This window comes from Podarcis vaucheri, assembly GCF_965113315.1.
Source record: "Podarcis vaucheri genome assembly, chromosome: 4".
Classification (NCBI taxonomy): Eukaryota; Metazoa; Chordata; class Lepidosauria; order Squamata; family Lacertidae; genus Podarcis; species Podarcis vaucheri.
This window is the reverse complement of record NC_138762.1, coordinates 85,550,652-85,575,250: the sequence shown is the minus strand read 5'-3', so window position 1 is coordinate 85,575,250 and position 24,599 is coordinate 85,550,652. Positions and strand designations below refer to the sequence as shown.

At 44.1% G+C, this 24,599-nt stretch overlaps 1 protein-coding gene across 2 annotated transcripts; it reads left to right on the top strand.

The window, feature by feature from the left end:
• The first annotated feature begins 1,128 nt into the window (after positions 1-1,128).
• Positions 1,129-21,628, top strand: LOC309530067 (DNA excision repair protein ERCC-5-like). Of its 2 annotated transcripts, XM_082218588.1 has the most exons (15): positions 1,129-1,240; positions 1,892-2,067; positions 2,653-2,772; positions 2,864-2,952; positions 3,093-3,153; positions 4,163-4,306; positions 8,349-8,556; positions 9,733-10,692; positions 11,022-11,266; positions 11,820-11,939; positions 15,229-15,442; positions 16,086-16,230; positions 17,238-17,438; positions 18,374-18,458; positions 20,782-21,628. In XM_082218588.1, the coding sequence occupies exons 1-15, from the start codon at positions 1,153-1,155 to the stop codon at positions 21,337-21,339; spliced, it is 3,414 nt and encodes a 1,137-aa protein (XP_082074714.1). In that variant the 5' UTR covers positions 1,129-1,152; the 3' UTR covers positions 21,340-21,628. The 2 variants fall into 2 exon arrangements, with proteins under 2 accessions (XP_082074714.1, XP_082074713.1); XM_082218587.1 differs by lacking the exons at positions 18,374-18,458; positions 20,782-21,628 and having other exon boundaries at positions 2,653-2,768; positions 2,860-2,952; positions 17,238-18,317.
• Positions 21,629-24,599: the final 2,971 nt, after the last annotated feature.

Genomic DNA, 24,599 nt, shown 5'->3' with positions numbered 1-24,599 from the left:
GATAAAAAACAAATAAAATAAAACCTACATACAGCAACAGTGTTTTGCGTTGTGTAGGCTCCTGTGATGTAAGTAATGGGCCCCGCCTGCCAGCCTGCTCCCTAAAATATCACTGGTTTGCTCATTTCTATAAGATGCCTGCATTCTGCATGGACTGGTTGCATGGAAACACGTGCAAATGGCTTTAGATACTGTAATAAAAATTTTAAGGTCTTAGATCTATCCCAAGTAAGGACTCCATACGGGCTCTTGGATACCCCATAAGGGGGAAAAGGGCAGATTTTGTTTGCAACAGATACCTATTAGGTCCATAAGTTACCATACAGCATATATTCAACACAAAAAACAGTGACAATTTGTTGTTGACGAAGGACAGCTGGGCATATAAATGGCCTCATTACCTACAGTAGCTTAGGGCCTCATCAAACCTAAATCCGGCCCTGGGCATAAGCCATGGTTTTCTTTATTAAAACAAACAAACAAACAAACAAACAAACAAACAAACAAACAAACAAACAAACAAACAAACAAACTATAGCACAGTAACAGAGACCATTGAAAACATTAAGAGAGAACTGAGGATGCGCGGGGAAGAGGGGACGGGCGCCCAATCAGAAGCGGCGGCTCAGCTCCGGCTGAAACTACATCTCCCAGCAGGCCGTGCGCCTCGGCGACGAGCGGAGGACGCGAAGGAAGCGCGACGAGGCAAGATGGCGGAGTTTGGGCAAGGGGGTGCATCAGAAATACCATCGCTGGACCCGCGTCCTCTCCCCTCCACACGCTTATTCCTGCCCCGCGTCTTTTTAAGGGGTTGAAAATAATTTCTGCACATTTCTTCAGGGAAAAAGGGGGGGTCTTGAAAATACGTTTTGGGGTACGTGGAATGCAAACCCGCTATTGTGTGTGTGTGTGTTTCACTTGGTAGGTCTGGATTAAAACATTCTGACCTTTTACATGCTGACTTATTTACTAGGGAACCACTGCATATCTCTCGTGCCATTCCTGGGGCAGCGCTGAAGTAAAATAATAATTAAACCTCCATCAATAGTATGTGCATGTGTGTGTGTTTTCTAAAAAAAAAGGCGTATTTGTATTTGGCCCACCAATATTTTTATTGTTTCCAACAGATTCCATTTAATTACCTAACAAAAGATGGGAGTTCAAGGACTTTGGAAGCTGCTGGAGTGCTCTGGAAGACCCATAAACCCAGAAACGTTGGAAGGAAAAATCCTTGCTGTTGGTATCCTTAAAAAAAGAAAAGGAAGAAGAAAAGGGGAGGGGGGATATTGTAGTGAAACCCCACAAAATTTGACAAGAAGCAGACTGGGGATGTTGCAAAGCTCCCAGAGCAACAAAGAGTTAAATACTATTTTAGCTTCAAAACTAGAGCAGCAGCTAAGTTAGAAAGCACAAGCCAAAACAGAGACAAAATGCATAGCTGTCAACTTTTCCCTTTTCTTGCGAGGAATCCTATTCAGAATAAGGGAATTTCCCTTTAAAAAAGGGAAATGTTGACAGCTACAAAAATGGTACCAAGTCAGCACAAAAAGGAGGTGGCGATGAAGAAAGCTATACAATTTATTACAAACCACAATTGCGCAGCTTAAAATGATTTAAAATGCACGAACGAATAAGCTAATAAGGAATGTAAAAAAACCAGTTTCTTTCAAACCTCTTCTGATGTTTGACAGGATGTACCGGTATGTGTCTCTCAGAGAGTCCTGTGGCATCCTAAACTCTTAAGAAAAATAATGTGTTGCAGGCTTTCGTGGGCTAGAGCTCACTTTGTCGGATGCAATGTCAGGATCTGACATAAGCAGCTGCTTAAGATGTTCTTGTTGTTTGCATGCATCTGCTTCCCCAGTTTTCTTCCTATGAATCCTCTTCTAAGATATCAGCATTTGGCTAAATCAAGCTGTGAAAGGGGCAAGGGACCGCCATGGAAATTCCACCCACAATGCCCACCTTCTCACTTTATTTCACCGACTTTGCAAACTGCTGTTCTTTCGAATTCGCCCTGTCTTTGTTTTTGATGGTGAAGCACCACTTCTGAAGAGGCAAACTTTGGTATGTGTTTTATGTGACCTTGTCCAGTACTGAACTTTTTGCCAGGTACAGTATAAATTTATTTTCAGGCAAATGAGAATAGGATTGCAACATTAGAGGTGCAGAATTGGAGCCTAGGAATTAGTTTGATTCTCCCAGCTACAACAAAATGGAGGCTCTGCTGTGTGCATCTCTAACCGAGGCAGGAATTTAATCCTTTCCCACAATGGTCAAATTTAATATGGCATTCAGTAAATCTCTGGCTCACTTGTGGAAATATGTGTCATGAATAGAGTATACGGTAGCTGGTCATTAATGTAAGGACTTCTAAAAAGACCATTGGAAGGACTATTATTGTAGCTGACTTTCTCTTTCATTTAACTACAAACTGCAGTTTCATAGGAAATGCAGCAAAGCTGTGCACAGCATAGTGCAAAAAACATGATGCCACTGTAACAACATCAGTAAAGATGTTGCATGACGATAAACCTGTTGGTAAAAAAAAGTCAAGTTCTAAACAGCAGTTTAATATGAAATGAGAATCAAATTAATGGAAAGAACATAATCTTCTAACATAAAACATTATTTCACCAATGTTGTTGGCAGGCTAAGCGAAGACAACGGAAAGAAGTTGCAGCCACTGACTCCAAGAAAACGTCAGAGAAGCTTTTGAAAACTTTTCTGAAAAAACAAGCTATCAAATCTGTTCTGGCAGGCAAGAGGCAAGTACATAGCCCCCCCCCCACCTCTGTGTGGTCTCCCCACAACTCTAAATATTACATTTTTGCTAATGTTGTTATTTTCCCCCTCCAGTGAGGCTGCATTCCCTAGCCTTTCAGAAATACGAAGAGAAGAAATAGATGATATTTATGTATTGCCTTCTTTACAAGAAAATGCAAAGAACAGGTGAGTTGAACATGCTTATATTGTTTCTATTTACAAAGTTTATATGGGCATGCAACCATTAAAGAACACTCTGCTCTCTTGCTTTTTATGGAAAATGTGTTGATACTTGATAGCTTACCGCCTTTTCTTTTGTAACGTAGTTCTGATGAAGAAGATGAAAAGGAATGGGAGGAGCGAATGACCCAGAAAAAGATACTGCAAGTAACTCTCACTTTATTTAGAGTTCTTATTTATATTATTGTGTGCATTTCTAATGGATAAGGAACATCAGCATAAAATCTAAGTGCTGATGTGGTATCATGGCTGTGGTTAAGTAAACATCAGTGCTAAAAACAGTGTCTTGGAAGCAACATGTGGGGAAAGACCTTTGCCTAAGACTTTTGAGGCTCCATAGAAGGCAGTACTATGCTACCTAGATCAGTGGTATGACTCCACTTAAGGCTTTGCATGTGTCAGCATCGCCCTTGAGCCAGTGCCACCAACTGGACTCATCCACTTCAGCCCCGACTGGGCTAGGCGAGCTGGGTAGCACTTCCAGAGACCACCTTCTGCACAGGAACAGGTCAAAGTGCTGTGGACTCACAGCTTAGAGTTATGAGCACCGGATTCACTTCCACAAGAAGACAGTCGTCGCACAGCAGAGTCTAGCAGAGTATATAAACAACTCGGAGAGCAGCTCTGTAGAATATCTTCTTTATTCTATCTACAACTATTATACAACTATATACAGAGCTAAATAGGTCTAAGCATAAATGAATGCTGCACTGCACTGAGTGTCTGCAGCTGCTCTTAGCAGCAACCTTATCTCTACACACGATCTCTAACACTCAGTCTCTCTCTCTCTCTCTCTCTCTCCGACACTGACTGACTGACTGACTCGGTGCTGGAGCAGAATAAGTAGAGAGCAGAACACGCCTCCTCCTCTCTGGAGAATCAGCAGACTCCTCAGGAGATTCTTGGATATGGGAGGGGTGAAATCTCCTCAGCATGATCCTAAATGTTTAAATAAAAGGACCTATAGGGCAGATACTTTTTAAGTGCAGTCCCAAAAGTAAACTATAGAAAACTAAAACTTTCAATATTTTTGTTAGGCTCAGTAGTCTGTGCATGTTTGTTTTCCTTCCTGTACTTTTGCACGGTCAGCGTGTTCCTTTTGAACTACTATCTCACGGCTCTGCATTTTGCATTCTGCCTTTTCCAACCTGCACAGGAAGAATTGTGTGAAAGCCCTCATTCTGTAGATGTTGACTCGGAAGATTTCCTGAGCTTGCCCCCTGAAGTAAAGCACGAGATTCTCACCGACATGAAGGAATTCACAAAACGAAGAAGGACGTTGTTTGAGGCCATGCCAGAGGTAATGCACAAGCCTTCCTTTTACCTTTTCAAGTGAGCGGAACAAAATCTTGCTGTGTTTAGAACAAATAAATCCCTGTTAGTAAACCCACTATCATCACGACAAGTGCTTAACGTAAAAATGTAAGAGTAATAGTTCTTGGTGTATAGCAGCTTATTTAAACCATTGCATAAAATGTCAAAAATAGCAACATCACAATTTAAGGTAGACGTAGGGCAGTCAAAATGAATGAATCCATAGCATGAAGGGGATAGATGGAATGCTTCAAATACAAGATTTGCTCATTTTATTTTACTTAGTTTGCAAAATTTATATACTTCTTGATTGTAATAAACCTTCAAAGTGGTTTTGCTAACATTCAAAGGCCAGCTTATGGGCATGTGTCCATTTATATATGGGAAGTGGCCATTTATATATGGGAAGAGAAGGATGCTCTCCCAATTCTCTGGGAAACTTCACTAAGATTAAACTGTAAGGAATCCGTCCTGTCTGTTAAATGAATTTTGAGGCTCCATACACACTTAACTGGCAGTGAGCCCAAGTGAACTCAGTAAGACTTAGTTCCCAAGCAGACATGTAGTGTACTGTAAATGATAAAAATTGAGCTAAAAATCATACACTGTAGAGCAAGGGTGGGGAGCCGCAGGCCTGTTGGTGTCTTGTGGAAGTCAGTCAGTAGTTCACCACAACTCAACCAGTGTAATGTAGCAACAGTACGTAGAGCCCCAGCAGAGTCTTAAGAGATTTCATGCTCCCAATAGACAGCTTCTTCCAGGGACTCTGGAAAACAGCCACACAGCTCAAAGTCACAAATTGTTTGTTGTCTCCAGACACAAGACAAAGCAAAACCCTAAAATCTACTATATACGGTTCTTCTGGTCTTTGAAGGAAAGATACGTATGTACAGAAGAATCTACTAGCATCATGGATAGCTCAGTTGGTTAGAGTGTGGTGCTGATAACACCAAGGTTTCAGGTTTGATCCCCGTATGGGACAGCTGCATATTGCTGCATTGCAGGGGGCTGAACCAGATTATCCTCAGGGTTCTTTCCAGTTCTCCAAAAAAATTTCTATGATACTATCACCATGCTAGCTAACACTGCTGTGTAAAACCCACAGCCTCTTCCCCTGACTTCTCACAGATCCAGAGGCAGACCCTGACAGCAAACGGGAAAGGGCACGACAACCCACAAGGAAAGCAATGCCCTAGACACTATTATACCCGTCTCTACACATAGATATATTTTCTGAACCATTTGGAGGGTGAATGGCTCAGCAAGTCATACACTCAACTTCACTGGGGTTGCTATGGTAACCCAGTGCACCCGGCACCTTAGCTCAGAACATCCAGGTTGGGGGGGGTATTGTGCTCTTCAAGACATGAGACCAAGCACTGTGTAATTTGACTCATTGTTCGCCTGACACCAACGAGGTCTAGGGGCTGAATGCAGTTCTCCACACTTCTCTGTCTGGCCCTCAGAACTCTCTCCAGGCAACACATTCCTCTCCCCAGGCTACAGCTTGTTGGGATACTGCCGGGAAGATGGGGGCATCAGGCAGGCCCCCATCTGGCTCCAGTCACCAGCCGGCAGCCGGTCTCCCTTGGAAAAGCATCAGACAGCGACACGAGCCTCAGATACGTTTAGAGACCCGTGCACACTGTGTTAGCAGAATGTGTAAATCATCACACAGCAGATGAGGGAGACAGAGAAATGTGCAAGCATATTTACAGCATTTATTCAGCATAGTTGAGGAACAAAGGACAACATGTCTGCATCCCTTCGTGTCCAGCAAAAACAGCAGTAAGCAAAAGCAACATACAACGGATGTTCCCAGCAACTGTGCTGGACGTAAACAGGCATGTGATACACAACAGTCATGTCTGACCCTTTTAAGGTGGAATCTAACACACCTCTCCGCCCTGACCTCTGCTGCACGCACGCTCTCATTTAGTGTTTGGTTTTTGGTTTTTTTTGCCGGGCTGGAATGTGTCCTTGAACTTTGGTAGTTCAACCTCTGGCTTGCTTGCATGGAGGATGCAGTGAGTGTCTTTACGAACCGGCCTATTGCGTAAAGGTGAAATATTACACAGTTGCACTGCGCACTTTTGCCCCTGACTCTGCCTATCACAGACATTTGGCCCCTGGAAGGAAATGTGGCCCTCAAACAGAGAAAAGTTCCTCACCTCTGATGTAGTGGGTAGCCTTACATTATGTGCTCACAACCAGAAAACTGTAAGTGGAGCTGGTGCTGGTTTCTCGACTTTTAAACAGCTGACCCGTAAATAGATGTGTTTAGATATCTTTCACACATGTAACATTGGCCGCAGGGCACCCTGCTGTTTTCAGGCAACTGTTTTAAATCCCCCCCTTGCATAACCCCTTTTTTATATTGCAACTGTTCTTGGCTATTTAAAGCACTGCCAGGCAACCAGTTATTGTGTTTCCCTATTTAGGGTCAATAATGCTGTGATGATAGAATGCTCAGTCCTAACTCTCAGAGAAACGCCTGCCGTTAATTTGCCATCCTTATCTTGTTTCCATCGCACTCAGCATTCAAAGTGCCCTTATCGGTAGTGGCACCCGCCCTGTGGAACGCCCTCCCACCACATGTCAAAGAGAAAAATAACTATCAAAATTTTAGAAGACATCTGAAGGCAGCCCTGTTTCGGGAAGCTTTTAATGTTTAATAGGTTATTGTATTTTAGTGTTTTGTTGGAAGCTGCCCAGAGTGGCTGGGGAAACCCAGCCAGATGGGCGGGGTATAAATTATTATTATTATTATTATTATTATTATTATTATTATTACTTATAGTTTGTTATTCATGCCCCACTTTTCTTCAAAACTGAACGATCAGAGCATGTTATGATAAAACCATAAAAGCTCATCAAAACATGCATAGAATGTATTTCAAATAGTAATTTTTACTATAAGGCCGGTATGATCTAATAATGTTTTCTTTTCCCAGCAAGCCTACATTTTGCATACTGGAAAGTAAGATTGCAGTCCTGTATGCACTTACCTGGTCATTGAATTGAATAGGGCTGGCTTCAGAGTAAACGTGCATAGGCATGCTCAGTGCCACTTTGAGTTTTTATTACTAAGCGAGGATTTGAAACTAAATCCCCTGGGGCAAAGTCCTATGGTCTGCTCATAAGACTCCCTGCTTGAATCCCAGGCTCCATTCTCAGCTGCCAGCTGCCACTTGCACTTGCACTTCCGGGACCCAAAGATGTAGTGTTTGGTTCTCTTGTCAGGGAAGATAGTCAATGAGCCACAAGAGTTTTTCTTGTTCCCCAAGACACCTTCCGCCCAGTGTGCCATTTTTTGTGTGCCTTTCTGTTCCTGTTTATCCTCCACTGTGATACCATGAAGACAAAAGATTTTGCGTGGCCCCTGAATGCACTGCAAAGTTGTCCATTTTCTAAAACATATTGCATATATATAAGCTTTTGATTTTTCCTCCTTTTGTACCCCATTGTGATCCTGTGATGCTAAAATGTGTTTTGTGGACCCCCCCATGAACCCTGCCCCTACCTCCTCCTGTTGTTTTTAACTGATCACTCCTGTGGGTCCCCTGTTGTGATTCACAACATCAAAAGGTTTTTATTTTGCAAGGGCCCAAGAATGTATTTTTAGAAAACAAAAAACGCAAAGGGCCGTATTCGCTTTCACACTTCATCTGCAACTGCTTTGATAGGTGGTTCCTGAAGGGTTCATTATAGCTCACAAGAAAGTTAGCCATCTTTGCTGTGTTATATGAGGAGGAAATTCTGCATCTTCTATTATATAACTATTCCAAAGTCAGTGGATAATTTTCAAAACTTTTTACATGTTAAATGGAACAAGCTATGTGATGGATATAATTGTTGACGTTATAAAAAGAAAAATGTCACTTTTTTTTTTATACAAAACGTTGATGATAATGTCTCCTGATGGTTGAAATACCTCCTCTTCCTCTAACACAGTACATTTATTTGCCCTGGAAATACAGGAAGTTCAATTCAAGTTTATTGAAGTGTTGTTTTTGTTGTCGTTGAAGGAGTCCAGTGACTTCTCCCAGTATCAGCTCAAGGGATTGCTTAAGAAAAGCAGCTTGAATCGGCACATAGAAAAGGTGCAGAAGGAGATGAATGAACAGCACTCGGGCCAAATCCAGAGCCAGTATGAAGAGGACGGGGGCTTTTTGAAAGAAGTAGAAACCAGAAGGGTTGTTTCGGAAGACACTTCTCACTATATCCTAATAAAAGGTAGTAGGGCAATAACGTTTCCTTCCGTGAGAAAATTAAATGTACAGTGCTAGTAAAATTAAAGCAGTTTCATAACCACAACAAAATTAATTAATTAAACCAGTTTAATAACTGCAGAATAACTTCTGTTGTCTATGCTCCGGTAACCATGTTTATACATAGGGATGCCTCTGAAGATGGTGCGGAAGCTTCAGCTGGTACAGAATTCAGTGACCAAGTTGCTGAGCGTATAAGGCTAATCTTGGCCCGACAGCACTGGCTGCCACTTAGCTTCCGGGCCCAATTCAGAGTGCTGTTTTTGACCTATAAAGCCTTAAATGGCTCAGGACTGCAATACCTGAAGGGCTGCCTCTCACCCATATATACTGCCCCGGAATCTGCATTCACCATCTGAGGCCCTTCTTCCTGTGCTTCCTCCAGCTGAGGTCTGGGGGTGGCCTTTTCTGTGGTGGCTCCCCAGGGAGCTTTGCCTGACACCTTCATTATATATTTTTAGGTACCAGATGAAAATGTCCCTCTTCAGCCTTTGGCTGATTCATATTCTACAGCCTTTTAAATGTGTCTGTGAGAAGGGTGGGTGGGTATTGTTTTGCTGTTTTGTATTACTTATTTACTTGTTTTTATCTTGCATTTTATTCTGTGAACCACGCAGAGATCTTATGATGACAGGTAGTATAAAAAGGTAAAGGGACCCCTGACCATTAGGTCCAGTCGTGGCTGACTCTGGGGTTGTGTCGCTCATCTCGCTTTATTGGCCAAGGGAGCCGGCGTACAGCTTCCGGGTCATGTGGCCAGCATGACTAAGCTGCTTCTGGCGAACCAGAGCAGCGCACGGAAACGCCGTTTACCTTCCCGCCGTAGCGGTACCTATTTATCTTCTTGCACTTTGACGTGCTTTCGAACTGCTAGGTTGGCAGGAGCAGGGACCGAGTAACGGGAGCTCACCCCGTCATGGGGATTTGAACCGCCGACCTTCTGATCGGCAAGTCGTAGACTCTGTGGTTTAACCCACAGCACCACCCGCGTCCCATAACGGGTGGTATACAAATCCTATAAATAAAATAAAAGTCATCACTCGGCTTGTATGTGATTTTAATCCCACAGTCTTTCTTTATAACCCCCCCCAAACCCTTGTATTAAGATATTAATAAACAGTGGTGATCCCTTTTCTCTCAGGTGTCCAATCCAAAGGCGATGCCCCCAGAGATATGAAAACAAAGTCAGCCAGCCATTCTTCTGCAGGATTTCAAGATTCAGAGTCTAGAGGGAATATTAAGGAGGCTCAGGTTAACAGGAAGCCCCCTCTAGAGGATATTATAAAGGCCGAACCAACAGGCAGTTCTTCTCTTGCTCCTCCTTCTCCCAGAACCGTTCTTGCTATCCAAGCTGCCATGCTGGGAAGCAGTTCAGAAGAGGAGCTGGAAGGCGACAACAAAGATCGGCTTGATGGGGATGAAGGCAGGTCCAGCGCTCATTCTGACGCCAGCAACATGTCCCCAAGGACACTGAGGGCTATTCAGAATGCTTTATGTGATGAAGAGGAGGAGGATGTTGAAGCATCTTTTTGCATCCGCACTGGTGGCAGTCGAGTGGAGAGACGTCCCGCGAAGGATATTCTTGCCAGTAGCTCAGATGAGGAGGGCCAAGTACCTGAAGATCGGCGTGAAAAAGAGCCTCCATTTTTATCTGTCGGGCATTCAGAAGGCAAACTCATTAGCCAAGACAGTGAATTGGGTCAAAGGAAGGATCTCTTGGAGAAGGATCAGAGCGTACCTGAAATCGTATGCACTCCTTTTATGGAAAAAGCACCTTCTGGGGCAGATAAGGAAAAAGGAGGAATGGGAGCCTTGACTTCCACAACAGGCACAACTTCTGGGAAAGACGAAGGTATGGATAGTGGCACAGAGCGGCGAGGAAAGCCTTCGGCGCAGACTCCATCAGTTGTCCCAAGCCATTCAAACTTTGCAGAGGTAGCCGAAAATGGCAAAGCTGAGCATTTAGTGGAATTGGTTCAGCCGTCAGGGAAACAAGCCTCTGAAGGTCAGCAGCGTGCACTCCCGTTTACTTCAGAAATGGAAAACCTTATCAGAGAAAGAAAGGAACTTCAATCACAGTCTGAAGAGAGTGATTCTGATGGTATGTGGTTGTTAAAATATATGCCTATGATAAAGGAACAAACATAAACATGACAGAATGTAAGAAGGGTTCTGTGGAATGCCCTGGGCTCAAATGCATGCATTTTTGGTGATCTTTCAGGGGCAAGTTAAAAGCGGTTTTGTTTTGGAAGGAGGGCAACTGTTGAATTCTGCTCTCCTACCCAGATTTTAATTGGACCGATTGATGCTTATGAAGTTATTTTTAAATATTTTGAACCACTTGGGTTTTACTTTAAGAAACTTGCCAGAAGAACAGAGGCAAAGAAGCCAATCGTTTTCGCTTTTTCTTTTCTTTTTAATGTTGATCAGGTAGCTTCATTGAAGTGGATGCCGAAGTGAGTGGTGAACCTCAGGACGAAGCATCAGAGGTGTCCCTTGCTTCCGCTGAACAGGAGGAAGAAGTGTTGTCTGCAGAGGATGTGAAAGGGGCAGACGAAGGCCCCATGGGCAGCCTAACAGAGGACACTGGTGAGGATTCAGAGCTGTCTATACAACAGGATGCTGAAATCGAAGGCAAGGAGGATGCCGTTAACGAATGGCAGGATATTAGTATGGTAATTATTTTGTCAGTAATGAGGAAAGAGCTGTATTCCCAGGGAATACAACAATTATGTTCAGTTGTTCCATAACATTTATTTATTTAATGAGAAAGATTTGCAGAGTTATTTGAAAGAGTACAAAAAGGATGAATTTGAAGTCAGTAGGAACAGAGACCATGACATCCATGAAACTCCCCTTCTTATGCCTGTACTTTTTCAGACTCTGCCTATGATTGAAGATCAGAAATAGGCTATTTTTTGAAAAAACCCTTCTTAAAAACAGTGTGTCAGAATTTCAGATTTGACGATGCACGCGTACAGAACTGAACCAACAATGTCTTCTGCTAAATTTCCTTTCTTTGGGTAGAGTTCCTCCATTTTTGCTCTGCTAAATGCAGAATTTGGACTTGTTTGGTGCAGAATTTTATATTTCTGGGGGTTGCTAACAATCCCGAGCATAGGTTTCTGCTGTAATTATGCCTTCTACAAACTTAAGCGCAGACAGGTAACTAACATATATCGGTGCCTTGGGGCTTAACGGAACTTGGATCTTCCTTTATGTTTACAGGAGGAGTTGGAAGTCTTGGAAACAAACCTTTCTGCTGAGCAAAATGCTCTAAAGGCTCAGAAGCAACAGCAGGAGCGTATTGCTGCCACTGTGACAGGACAGATGTTCTTAGAAAGTCAGGTAATTTATTTATCATCCCTTCTTGTTCTCAGCCTGTAAAGATTCCCATTTTCCCAAAGGGAAAACTGAAAAATGTTGGCAAGAGTATCCAGTCAAGTGCAAGTTCAGCTCCCTTTGCACTGGGTTACGCTGGCTTGGACTGTGACTGGGAAAGAGGTGAGGGAAAGTACAAACTTTTGTCTAAACTTGAGGTATTGATATTTTCCTTTGCTTATTGCCTTTGAGCAATGCTCACATGATTAGTTTCATTGAATTATTTCACAGCTGCTGCAATATTCTATACAGCTATAATTTATTGCAACCCCCCCCCACCTACATCAAGAGACAAGCTTGCTTGACTCATTTCAGTGTTGTGTGCCTAATTCAAACAACGGGGTTTAAGAAGGAAGAATAAACTGGTATTTCTTAAAGTTGAGCACAGCAAAAGAATATCTTTGTCCCTTCTAATTCCACAGTTCTGTGATTCTGTGAGATAAAACTGAGAAACATTTGTGAAAATAAATTCCCTCCCATTACATACCAGGCAGGTGCCATCTCTGTTGTCTCCTCGTTGCCTTTTGAAGACCTCCCATAAATCTTTAAATTGAGTGTTTTACCCCAGTCTACATCTGTATTGGATTTGACTTTAAAAAATAAATAAATACTCTTTTAAATACCGTATTTTTCGCTCTATAACACACACCTGACCATAACACGCACATCGTTTTTAGAGGAGGAAAACAAGGGGGAAAACATTCTGAATTAAACAGTGGATGTATCATTTTTGTGCTTCATGCTGTGGCCACAGACGTGATCTGATGGTGAATTTGGGGTGACCCAATGCAAAGATCCTGAGGATCCATGTGGATCCATGCTTTGTAACCACGTTTTTGCACCATTGCAGCCCCAGGCAACAGTGGGTGCGTGATTTGGGGGGGGGGCAGGCTGTAGCCATGGACATGCTATGTGCTCTGATGGTGAATTTGGGGTGACCCAATGCAAAGATCCTGAGGATCCATGTGGATCCATGCTTTGTAACCACATTTTAAGTGGGGAGGGAAGGAAAAACACAGAAGGGACAAGGAGCACGAGAGGTGTGTAGAGAAGCAGCTGGCTAAGAATGCAGGAGAGGGCTATAACGGGAGGGAGGAAAGGAAGGCAAAAGTTTCCCCCAACCCAAGCACCCAAGCCAGCCAGCGCTCTCTCTCTCTCCCCCCCCCCCACCTGCATGTTTTCAGCAGCACCGGAGCACAGAGAGGAAGGAGCGACACTCTGCTTTCCCCTCTGCTTGCCTGGAGGGGAGGGGCTTTCCCTGCTCTTTGTTCCGTTTCAGCAAACACAGCAACGAAACAGAGAGGGTGGGCAGTAAGACCCTGAGGCAGAATGCAGAAAAGCAGCAACTTCCTCTTTTCAGGTTTCCCTTCTCCGTGAAGCACGATTTGATTTTTGCCTGATTTTTCGGCTCCAGGGACCATACATTCGCTCAATAACACGCACAGACATTTCCCCTTCCTTTTTAGGAGAAAAAATCTGTGTGTTATAGAGAGAAAAATATGGTACATTTTTACTGTTAAATTGCTTTGGGATCTTTCACAAGAACTGGATTAAAATAAATGGAACGAAATAAATAAAATAAGAGGAAAATATCAACATTACATTATAAGTTAGAGGCATCCCCCCCAAAAAAAAATACTCCACAAGCACACACAATCTCATGTTAGTAATTCCTTCACATGTTAACTTTGCATGACTTGGAAGAACAAACCGCAGTCAGTGAGAAAAGCTACAAATTGCCTTTTCGTTTCTGTTTTCCACTGTGCAACTTAAATGTATCATACTGAGTTGGCTGAACGGGTTAGCAAGGGATGTATACAAACGGATTGAATGTAGCTCTTATATTAACAGAACTAGAAAGTAGAGTAGAGTATTAGAAAAATAAGTGATTATTGATGTATTGCCAAGACACATGTTAGGGAAGGAGGGGTGGAAATGGGAAAAGTCCTTATGTATTTTTCTTAGAAAGCTGGAAATAGTGTATCTGTCCCATCTCATGCAAATCCAGGCTTAAGTGACGTATCACATAGCTGCAGATGCAGCAGATACAAGCTTGGAACATCTCCATGATACAGCTGTCTGCAGAAGATTTATTTGCCCTGCTCACATAGTCAGTGGTCTTACCTATTTTTGACCTTTCCCTCCCCAGTAAAACTAATGCTGTACTGAAAACCAGTCACTTACTGTCTTCTAAAAAATAACTAAATCAAAAACCACAATCACTGGCATCGTTTGTGAGTTGGGTGTGATGGCTTGTATGTGCGAATGACCCATTATACATCTACCGTATTTTTCGCTCTATAGGACGCACTTTTCCCTTCAAAAATGAAGGGGAAATGTGTGTGCGTCCTATGGAGCGAAGACGCCATAGCCCCGCAACCCTCTCCCGGCTGGAGAGGTGACGCGTGGCTATGGCAGGAACCTCTACAGCCCCGTGTCACCTCTGCAGCCGGGAGAGCGTGCGTGCGGGGCTAAAGCAGCCCCCCGCGACCCTCTCTCGGCTGGAGAGGTGACGCGCGGCTATGGCAGGAGCCTGTCCGCTGCGCCTTTCCGCTGCTCCCTGACCTGCTCTTTGGGGCTGGTGGTGGGCTTCCCCCTGCCAGCCCCAAAGAGCAGGTCGAAAGGAACCTGAAGCCTGGAGAGCGAGAGGGGTCAGTGCACAGGCTTCCAAGGTAGCCGCCTGAACGCACCTTAAACGGCACCTTGTTTTAGAGCGGGAAAACAAGAGGGGGAAAGTTCTCCCCCTCTCTGTGCAGCGCCTCCTGCCACTTCACTGAAGGGGCGCTGGGCAGAGAGGGGGAGATTTTTTTTTTCTTGTTCTCCCCCCTCTAAAACAAAGTGTGTCCTATTGTCCGGTGCGTCCTATGGTGCGAAAAATACGGTAATAATGCACTTCCATGTTTCCTGATACTGCAGTGCTTTCCAGTGGAGCTGGTTCGCACACTCACCTGCCAGTCATCAAGTGATACCCGTGGGTGGGTGAATTGGCCCCTCTCACCAGAGAAAAGGACAGTGGTACCTCTGGTTACGAACTTAATTCGTTCCGGAGGTCCATTCTTAAGCTGAAATCGTTCTTATCCTGAGACGCGCTTTCACTAATTGGGTTTCCTGTTGCTCGTGTGCCACAATTTCCATCTGCATCCTGGGGCAAAGTTCGCAACCAGGAGCAGCTACTTCCAGGTCAGCGGAGCTCGTAACCTGAAGCATTCGTAACCAGAGTTACCACTGTATTGACTTTGTTTCTCCGTTCTCTCAGGAACTTCTGCGCCTCTTTGGCATTCCATACATCGAAGCCCCTATGGAGGCAGAGGCTCAATGTGCCGTCTTAGACCTCACTGATCAAACCTCGGGGACAATCACGGATGACAGTGACATTTGGTTGTTTGGAGCACGACATGTGTACAAAAACTTCTTCTCTCAAAACAAGTATGTGGAATATTACCAGTACGTGGATTTCCAGAATCAGCTAGGTAAGACCAAAAAAACCCTGCTTATGCAGAAGATTTGAATTGCTTCTTTTTTTTAACCCTCTAATTGAAACAATGCAGTTTTATTATTATGATAGTGTATCAACAGTTTTGCTATTATACAGCAGATAATTAACATATATTTCCTTGTTCTTCTGATCGTTCTTCTGCTTCTGGAGGATTATAAAATTGGTGATTTAAGCGATTTAGGAATAAGTGCCCTTGAATTCAGGGGGTAAGCTGCATAGCACTGCTCTGTTAGTTCCAGTGTCTGGAGATGTTCTGTAACTGGTTGATCCTTGTGGCTGCTGGTGTTGGTCCCTGGATTAACACTCTTAATCTTTCTGATGTTTGGCTTCCCAGATTAGGAATGAGTCATGTCTGCTCAGTAGTTAGAAACAATTGAGGCACAGCATTTATTCGGAGTAGCCTTAAAACCTGTCAGGTTTCTTGAGCTAAAAGCAAGTTCTCTCGTTAGCCTGCACTTGGAGCTTTTATATAATTTATTTAAACTAGCTTTTGCTGCCTGTGGATAGGGTAGAATAATTATTATCTGGCCTGAGTAGGGCAGCCTAAATAAAATGTGGTACCAATGTTAGCATCCTTTCTGCACCAGGTTGACATACCTTTTCTTCCCTCCCTTCAGGCTTGGATCGAAACAAGTTAATTAATCTAGCCTACCTGCTTGGTAGTGATTACACAGAAGGAATTCCTACTGTTGGCTGTGTAACAGCAATGGAGATCTTGAACGAATTTCCTGGACGAGGAATGGAGCCTCTCTTAAAACTTGTGTAGGTATTTATTTATTATTGCAGGCTGTTCTCTCTCTCTCTCTCTCTCTCTCTCTCTCTCTCTCTCTGTGTGTGTGTGTGTGTGTTCTGGTCTGAAGCATTATGAGCTAGGATGCCTGGCAAAGGGAAATATTAGTATAACATAGAAACAATAATGAATCTGTTTATATTTCTTGTAATTACAGTGGTACCTTGGGTTACAGATGCTTCAGGTTACAGATTCTGCTAAACCAGAAATAGCACCTCAGGTTAAGAACTTTGCTTCAGGATGAGAACAGAAATCACACGGCGGCAGCCGGAGTCCCCATTAGCTAAAGTGGTGTCTCAGGTTAAGAACAGTTTCAGGTTAAGAACGGACCTCCAGAACAAATTAAGTTCTTAACCCGAGGTACCACTGTACTGTGATTCTCTGCATTTATGGCAGAACATGTTTGTTTGTCATGGCAAACCATAGTTTCTGGTTTTCGCATGCTGCCAGGTTTCTCCTGCCTTTCCTCTCTCCTGGTGCAAACAGGAGAAATAAAGCAGAAAGCTGCAGTTAAGCATAGAACCATGGTTTGTTGCTCCCTAACAAGCCATAATCTGAAAATCGACAGCAAACAATGGTTTAAGGCTGTCTACTGATTCATGTATAATGGGCTTTTGATTTCTCTTTGACGTTCTTTATGCTATTGTCTTCCACAAACACATTCACTGCTCTTCTGCAGATGTAATACCTTTCCCAAACTGATTTCAGTGCATGGTCATACCTGGTCACCACCCTGCTGCGCACTGGGGCAAACTGAGGACCTCCATTTTACATGGCACAGTGCAAGGAAAGGACTTATGTATGGGCTGTGTTCTCATTGTGTACTAAAAGCTGTTTTGGTTGCTCTAGTCCCTATACCTGAAGGGGCCATAAGTTTTTCAAAACTGAAGTTTCCCTTGTCACTTTGACAGATGACAGTCCTGACCAACAAATTCCCCGTGTGTGAGAGAGATTTAAACATCTATTTCTGTTTTCTCAGGGAATGGTGGGCCGAGGCTCAGAAGTATAATAAAACGCGTCCCAATCCGTATGACACCAAAGTGAAGAAAAAATTGCGGCAGTTGCAGCTTGCACCCGGTTTCCCAAATCCTGCAGTAGCAGAGGCTTATCTGCATCCTGTGGTGGACGAGTCGAAAGGATTATTCGTTTGGGGAAGACCTGACGTGGAACAGATAAGAGAATATCCTTTCCCCCCCCCCCTCTGTTTTCTCCGTACTCTTGATAAGCTGTGCTTAGAAATGCTCCGGCAGAAATGTTTGTGAAACATGCAACAAATGGGGTGCTGTGTTGCGTGAAAGAGCTCACGTGGTTTGCTAACACAATTCTGTGGTGCGGAGGGTATAGAAATCTCTCTCTCAATGCAAGTGTCATCCAAAAGCAGCTAACTGATGTGCCGCCTCTTGTGTGCTTCCTAATGCACAGAGTTTCTTCAAGTAGCTGTCACCAAATACAGATGTGTGGTGCGTGAAAGATACTACTTGAAAAAGAGCAAGACAAAGAGCTGCGGTCTTTGCGTGTGAAAAGTGCTGTGATACATGTATAAAATTAACAGGAAAGGACTTGAGAATATCCCAGATTTTCATCATAAAATGTAGTACAGTGGTACCTCTGGTTAAGTACTTAATTCGTTCTGGAGGTCCATTCTTAACCTGAAACTGTTCTTAACCTGAAGCACCACTTTAGCTAATGGGGCCTCCTGCTGCCGCTGCGCCGCAGCCGCACGATTTCTGTTCTTATCCTGAAACAAAGTTCTTAACCTGAGGTACTATTTCTGGGTTAGCGGAGTCTGTAACCTGAACCGTGTGTAACCTGAAGCGTATGTAACCCGAGGTACCACTGTAATTGTTAGGGGGTTTTCTGCTTTTAAATGCTCATTGTGCTGCTACATAAACCTCAATCCTCTGGATCAGATTTTGAAGGGTGTGCAGGGGAGCAGTGGCTGCAAGAGATTGGCAAGGAGGAAGAAGGTCTCTTGTTGTGGAAGCAGAATGGCAGCATTTGACACAATCCACACAAATGCAAATCCTGTTTTCCTGGATGTGTTTGCTGCTTTCAGGAACTTTCATTCATGCTTTCATTTTCTTTGAATTTCTATTGGCCCTTGACTCGAAACACATTTTGTCAAAGTCGTTTTGGCTGGACCAAGTTGAAAACAGACGAAGTCCTGTTGCCTGTCCTCAAGCAGCTGAATGCACAGCAGGTATCAGTAACACACACAAATGTGTGTCTGTGGGGGTGGTGAAACTTGTTTTGCTACATCATCAAAAGGCTGTCTCCATATGCCCTGATAAACCCTGGTAAGAACAGTTAGTGTGGATGTCTATCCCCCACAATGGTAGAAAATTTAATCTTCACCTACAAATATGTCTCTGAAATTCACTGAAAGTCTGATAAAGAAAGCAAATGGTGAATTTAAATCCCAGGAATAAATTGCTCAGGGCAGACTCAAAATGCAGACAAGAGTGAGAGCTCAGTTGAGTATTTTTAAAATTTCAGAACTGGTGTAGTGTAGGTGAAATGAATAGTTCACTTTTTAGAACACGTTTATCCCATCTTTTCTCTGGATCAGAATTTGGGTAGGCTCTGTTTCAGGGATGTGGTCTTCCAGAGGTTGCTGAGCTGCAAATCCCCTCATCCCCAACCATTACTGTCTAGGGCTGATAGGAATTGGAGTCCGACAACATCCCTCTTCTGTATTAGCGGCCAGTGTTTTTTGCCATTGAGTGTGCTGGTGCTTGCTGCCTTACAGATGTGGCTCATGGTATCTTGGTGTAGTTTTGCCCCTACTGTGCCAGGGAACAAGTAGAAGACTTGGAAGATATTTTTTCCAGCACCAGGCCTATGAACCCTCATTTTTCCATTTCATAACTCCCACAAACTTCTTCTACCTGCGGTTGGCAACCCATGTTTCAAGTGGATGTTGCAAATTTAAGAATCTATGATGTCCTTGTTCTACTCCGGTTAGACTCATCATGGTTTTTTTTTTGTGTGGGTAGCCTTCTGAATTGGTTGCAGCACCATAGGTGCTGCTATCAAACAGCTCACTTTGATATTTAGGATTGTTTGGAAACTGAAGGACCAGCACTGACCTCGTATTCACCTATAAAATCCAGTGTCCAAACACAGGCCATTTAATGGACCTGGCTGATGAATCTTTTAGCTGGCTCAACGAGTTTATTATCTTTGAAGAAGGGGTTCGGGTTTAGGTTTGCAGGTGAACATTACATAGATCTCAAGCAGTTTAAGTGGTAAGATGCTTTGAGCTGAAAACAGAAGCCAGATAAGTACCAGAAGCCTGGAGACAGATATAAAGGGATTAGCATTTGGTTTGTGCTCAGACCTCTTGATTTCTAAGCCCAGGAGTTGGCAGGAACAGTCTTCCCACAGGTGGCTGGGAAATTTGCCAGGATCAGTGAGGCTCCTCTTCCTTTCCAACATGTATACAAGTTATTTTCAGACCATAACTGGCGACATAAATTTGTAAGCAAACATGTTGATAACAGATGATGAGTCCTAATGTTGAGCAGACAAGAGGGCTCATCCAGATGCTATCCTGTCACGTTCTGTGCCACCTGGAATGTGACTAGTTACCTTTTTCTGAAACTCTCCTTTGTTCAGTGATGAAAACCAACCGTGTAGAATGGCAGGGCACTTCCCTAGCTGTGCAGAATCATAATCTCTGCACTTAGAGCTGCCTATCTGGAGAGAGTAGTCAGCATTCAGTATATCAGCCTGTGTAGAAATTGCATGAGACCCCACAGGCAGAGAACCTGGTTTTTATGCAAATTATATGCAAATATCATCTACATAGAAAATAAACAAATGAACAGCAGTCTTTATTGCATGTTTATTAGGAATTCTGGATTACTTAGACACTTTATTTCTTTCAAAATGAAACTATCCGACCCCAAACCCCATAAAACCACAAACTGCAAAATACAGTATTTCAAAGATAAGCTGTGAACTATATGAAGCTGTGAACTATATGAACTGATCATTTACTCACCAAAGGTTAATCTGAATGAACAGATCTTCACCCTCCTACTATGAAAGATATCAGTGGCATGTTCTGGTGGACCTGTCAGGAAGTTTCACAACTGAGGTGCCACTAACTGAAAGGTCTTGAGTAGGAACTTGAAATCTGCCTTATCCTGAGCCAGATCATTGGTCCATTTAGTGCTGACTGCCAGCGGTGCTCCAGTATTTCAGACAGTTCTCTTCCACCTCTACGTGGAGATGCCTGGGATTGAACCTGGGACTTTCTGCATGCAAAGCAGATGCTCTACCACTGAGCTATGGCCATTTCCTGAGTCTGGTGCATCTTATAGCTTGCTGCGTGGAATCTCAAGAGAGGACTTCCCCATAGATCTTCATTGGTACAGTGGGCCTCAATTGGCTTGATAGGCCCAGGCAATATAGAGGGTTGAACTTAGATGCCCTGTGTCTTTTTCCTGTTGCAATTAGCCTATGCCATAATTCCTTAACATCAGTTGTGGGGATGCCCCCTTTTCTCTTCTTTGTAGACTCAGCTCCGTATCGACTCCTTCTTCAGATCAGCACAACACGAGAAGCAAGCCATCAAGAGTCAGAGGCTTCGCCGGGCTGTGACTTGCCTGAGGAGGAAAGAGAAGGAAGAAGAGCAAAACGAAGTCCTGCAGGCTACTGCGGTCATGGAGCAAGAACGCAAGCGGAGGAAAGGGAAGGATCCTGTTCGAGGTGCGAAGCAAGGACTGGCTGGAACACAGGGCCGGCGGGGCAAGAGGAGAAAAACCCCACAGCTGAAAGGGGAGGGTTGTGGAGGGGGAGGCTTCGTAGGGGAGGTTCAGCTCTCGGAGGCTGAATCATCTAGCGACTCATCGGCCGAAGAGTTGGAGAAGGAAGCCTCCAAAAGGTGCAAAAAAGGAGGAAATGCCCTGGTGCTTGAAGCAGACACAGCCAGCTTGGAGATTGAAGCTAAGCTGGACGATGTGGGGAACAGCAGCTCTAGTGCCGAGGAAGAAAAGCCTCTGGTTACAGCTAGGCCTGTATTTGAGGGCAAGAAGGCAAGGGGCAAGTCTTCCAGGGGAAGACGTAAGAAATAGTGCTAGCTAGCAACAGATAGGGAATTCTGAAAATCCTGTTTGGTATATAGCACAATGAAATCTTCGCTAGCCAAGAATTGCTCTCCCACCTTCATTATCTTACTTTTGTATATATCAGCACGAACCTCCATGATCTTATTTTTGTATATATTAGCACTATTTATTAAATAAGGGCTTCTCTTTTTCTAATAGTGACTATGAGCTGGAATGTTTAAACCTCTTTTAAGAGGATAATATCAATGTCTGTTTTCTCAAGAATGCTTCCAGGAGAATAAACAAATTTGTCTCCCTTGAAGGTTCTCAAGGTGATTTTGTAATGGTGTATGTGTTTTTCATCATGGAAATTGAGTCGTTTTATAATGCAGTCAACCTGTCAGTCAGCTTCACACTTCATGAAATGCGAGCAGCAGCGTACCATACGGGGTTTCTGCATTCCGCCAGAAGAAAATACTTTGGGCAGCTTCGACTCCTCATACCGTGCTGTTCACCTATATTAAAAAATCATTTCAGGCATGTCATCCATTGCAGAGCTATATCTGATGGGACTGGTCTTTCTCTAATGAAAGCTACAGATAGCTAGTTGTATCCTAACAGCATAGCTGATAGGGAATTTAACAAATAAATTCAAAAGGAGAATTGGCTTTGCATAGTGGCTGAGGTACGAACCAGGAAGATCTATGCTACGACCTTGCTATCGACCATGTCAGCTGCTGTATTTGGGGACGGGCAGGAATTTTTCCACTTTGCAGACTGGACCTGGCCATTTGGTTTTGCCTACCTCATAGCAATCGTCACAACTTTGTGAGGTTAGGCATTGGGTAGGCCTTGACTTGGCTGGAGGGGAGGTTGTAGCTTCTCCTTGCCCCTCCTTGGTTAAGGGGATCTGGTTAAAGCAATCTGGGAGGAGTATCTTCTATCCGATGCCAAGACGGAGGCTAGAACCATAGCAGCATTCCAACGGGGACCCCTTGAGGGGTCATAAAAAAGGTAAAGGGACCCCTGACCATTAGGTCCAGTTGTGGCTGACTCTGGGGTTGTGGCGCTCATCTTGCTTTACTGGCCGAGGGAGCCGGCGTACAGCTTCCAGGTCATGTGGCCAGCATGACTCTGGCGAACCAAAGCAGCGCATGGAAACGCCGTTTACCTTCCCACCGGAGCGGTATCTATTTATCTATTTGCACTTTGACGTGCTTTCGAACTGCTAGGTTGGCAGGAGCTGGGACCGAGCAACGGGAGCTCACCCCGTCACGGGGATTCGAACTGCAGACCTTCTGATTGGCAAGTCCTAGGCTCTGTGGTTTAACCCACAATGCCACCCGCGTCCCTTGAGGGGTCACAGGGCCCCCTCAATATGTGATTTACCCTTAGATGAGCTTCCAGCATATGGGCTGGAGTGGCGTAATTTGACCTCACCCAATGCCAGACCATTTACCGGTACATCTGTAACCAATAAAGTTCTGGCCTATTTGAACTCATAAACCTATATGCTGTTGTCTTGTGTGCTTATTCACCCCCTAGGGAACGGCGGAGTCATGGAGTCAGGGCATGCAACTTGCCTCTGCCACGAACCTAACTAGGCATGCCACTGTGACTCAGTCTGCTCATAAATGGGGCAGGGACGAAGGAGGGTGGAAAGTCCACAAGTTAGGGAAAGAAGGAGAGAAAAGCAGAGGCACCACTATTACCTGTTCCAAAGGGATCTAGCTAAGACTAGCTAAGACTGAAGTCTATTTCCAGAGGAACCCACAAGATCAAGCAGGCTTGAAAAAGGTATAGAGCAGCTTCCTGGAAAAACTCAAAAAGCTGAACAACAGGTTGTCAGAGGAATACACAGTTAATGAGAAAGGCTTTGAAGGGAGTTGACCTCTCATAGGATGATTACATTGAGAACGAGGTTGGATAGAAGGGACCTTAAAAGAAAAAAGGTACTAAGGTAAAAGGATAAAGGTAAAAGACCACTGGACGGTTAAGTCCAGACAAAGGCGACTATGGGGTTGCAGCACTCATCTCGCTTTTCAAGCCGAGGAAAGCCAGACAGCTTTCCGGGTCATGTGACCAGCATGATTCAACCACATCTGGTGCAATGGGACCCTGTGACAAGTGCCAGAGTGCACAGAAATGCCGTTTACCTTCCCGCCGCAGTGGTACCTATTTAATTTCAAGCGTGCTTTCGAACTGCTAGGTTGGCAGGAGCTGGGACAGAGCAATGGGAGCTCATCCCATCGCAGGAACTGCCGACCTTCTGATCAGCAAGCCCAAGAGGCTCAGTGGTTTAGACCACAGTGCCCCCCACTCCCCTTACAGTACTAAGTCAACGGCACCAGAGTTGCAGGTTCATCACTAGGCGTTCTTAAGCCAATTGGCATATTTGCAGGTTCATCATTAGGCGTTCTTAAGCCAATTGGCACATTAGCTAGATGGCCAAGGTATTGTGTGCCAGGAAACAGAAAGGTCAAATCACCCTTCCACACCAATGCCTGCTCCCATCGAGATAATTATCACTTCCCTTCCCCAGCTAGAGATATTTACATCCCCCCCCCAAGCAAATTAAATGCAAAGACAGTGGCATTGTGTTTAGTTTGGACCTGAGAAGGGTAGATTTCTTTCCCTAGCAGGAACTTTTATTGTTGCCATCGAGCAGAAAGGCCTTTGCTGCATGATACTTTATCACCGGAAAGTTCAAACATGGCATACATCAAGGTACCCAGAAATTGCATTACCCGTCTTGCAGAGATGAACTCTGAAGGTGACTTTCATAAGATCTGGCTCACCGTTCTGTCGAGTGTAGTGTTGCGTAACCGTAGCAAATTCTTCCTCTGAGGCGTAAGATTTTATAGAACGTGTCCCACCTCACCAGTGTGCCGGCCATTAATCTTTTGCTTCTCAGCACAGTCCCGTCTCACTGGTTGTCTCTCAAGTCCCTAGAAGATGTTATTATTACCAAGTTGAACAACAGTTGCGTCGGTAGCCTGTGCTTGAATTAATCCCAGCAAAATTGCAGAAAATGCCCTTGCTTCGAAGATGATACAGTCTTGACAGGGATGCTGCAAAGGGAGAAGTGCGTGAATAGTGGAACTATTAAAGAAGTACATCCCTACGCTTGTGCAAGAGAGAATATTTGAAGACACAGTAGAATCTGCTGGGGGAAAGCTGCAGATAAAATGTGTTACTAGAGGCATTTCAAAATACGTGTTACTAATATAAATACGATCATGTAAGGGTGTGTGTTAATTCCTCCTGTCAAAGTGAACCTTGTCATT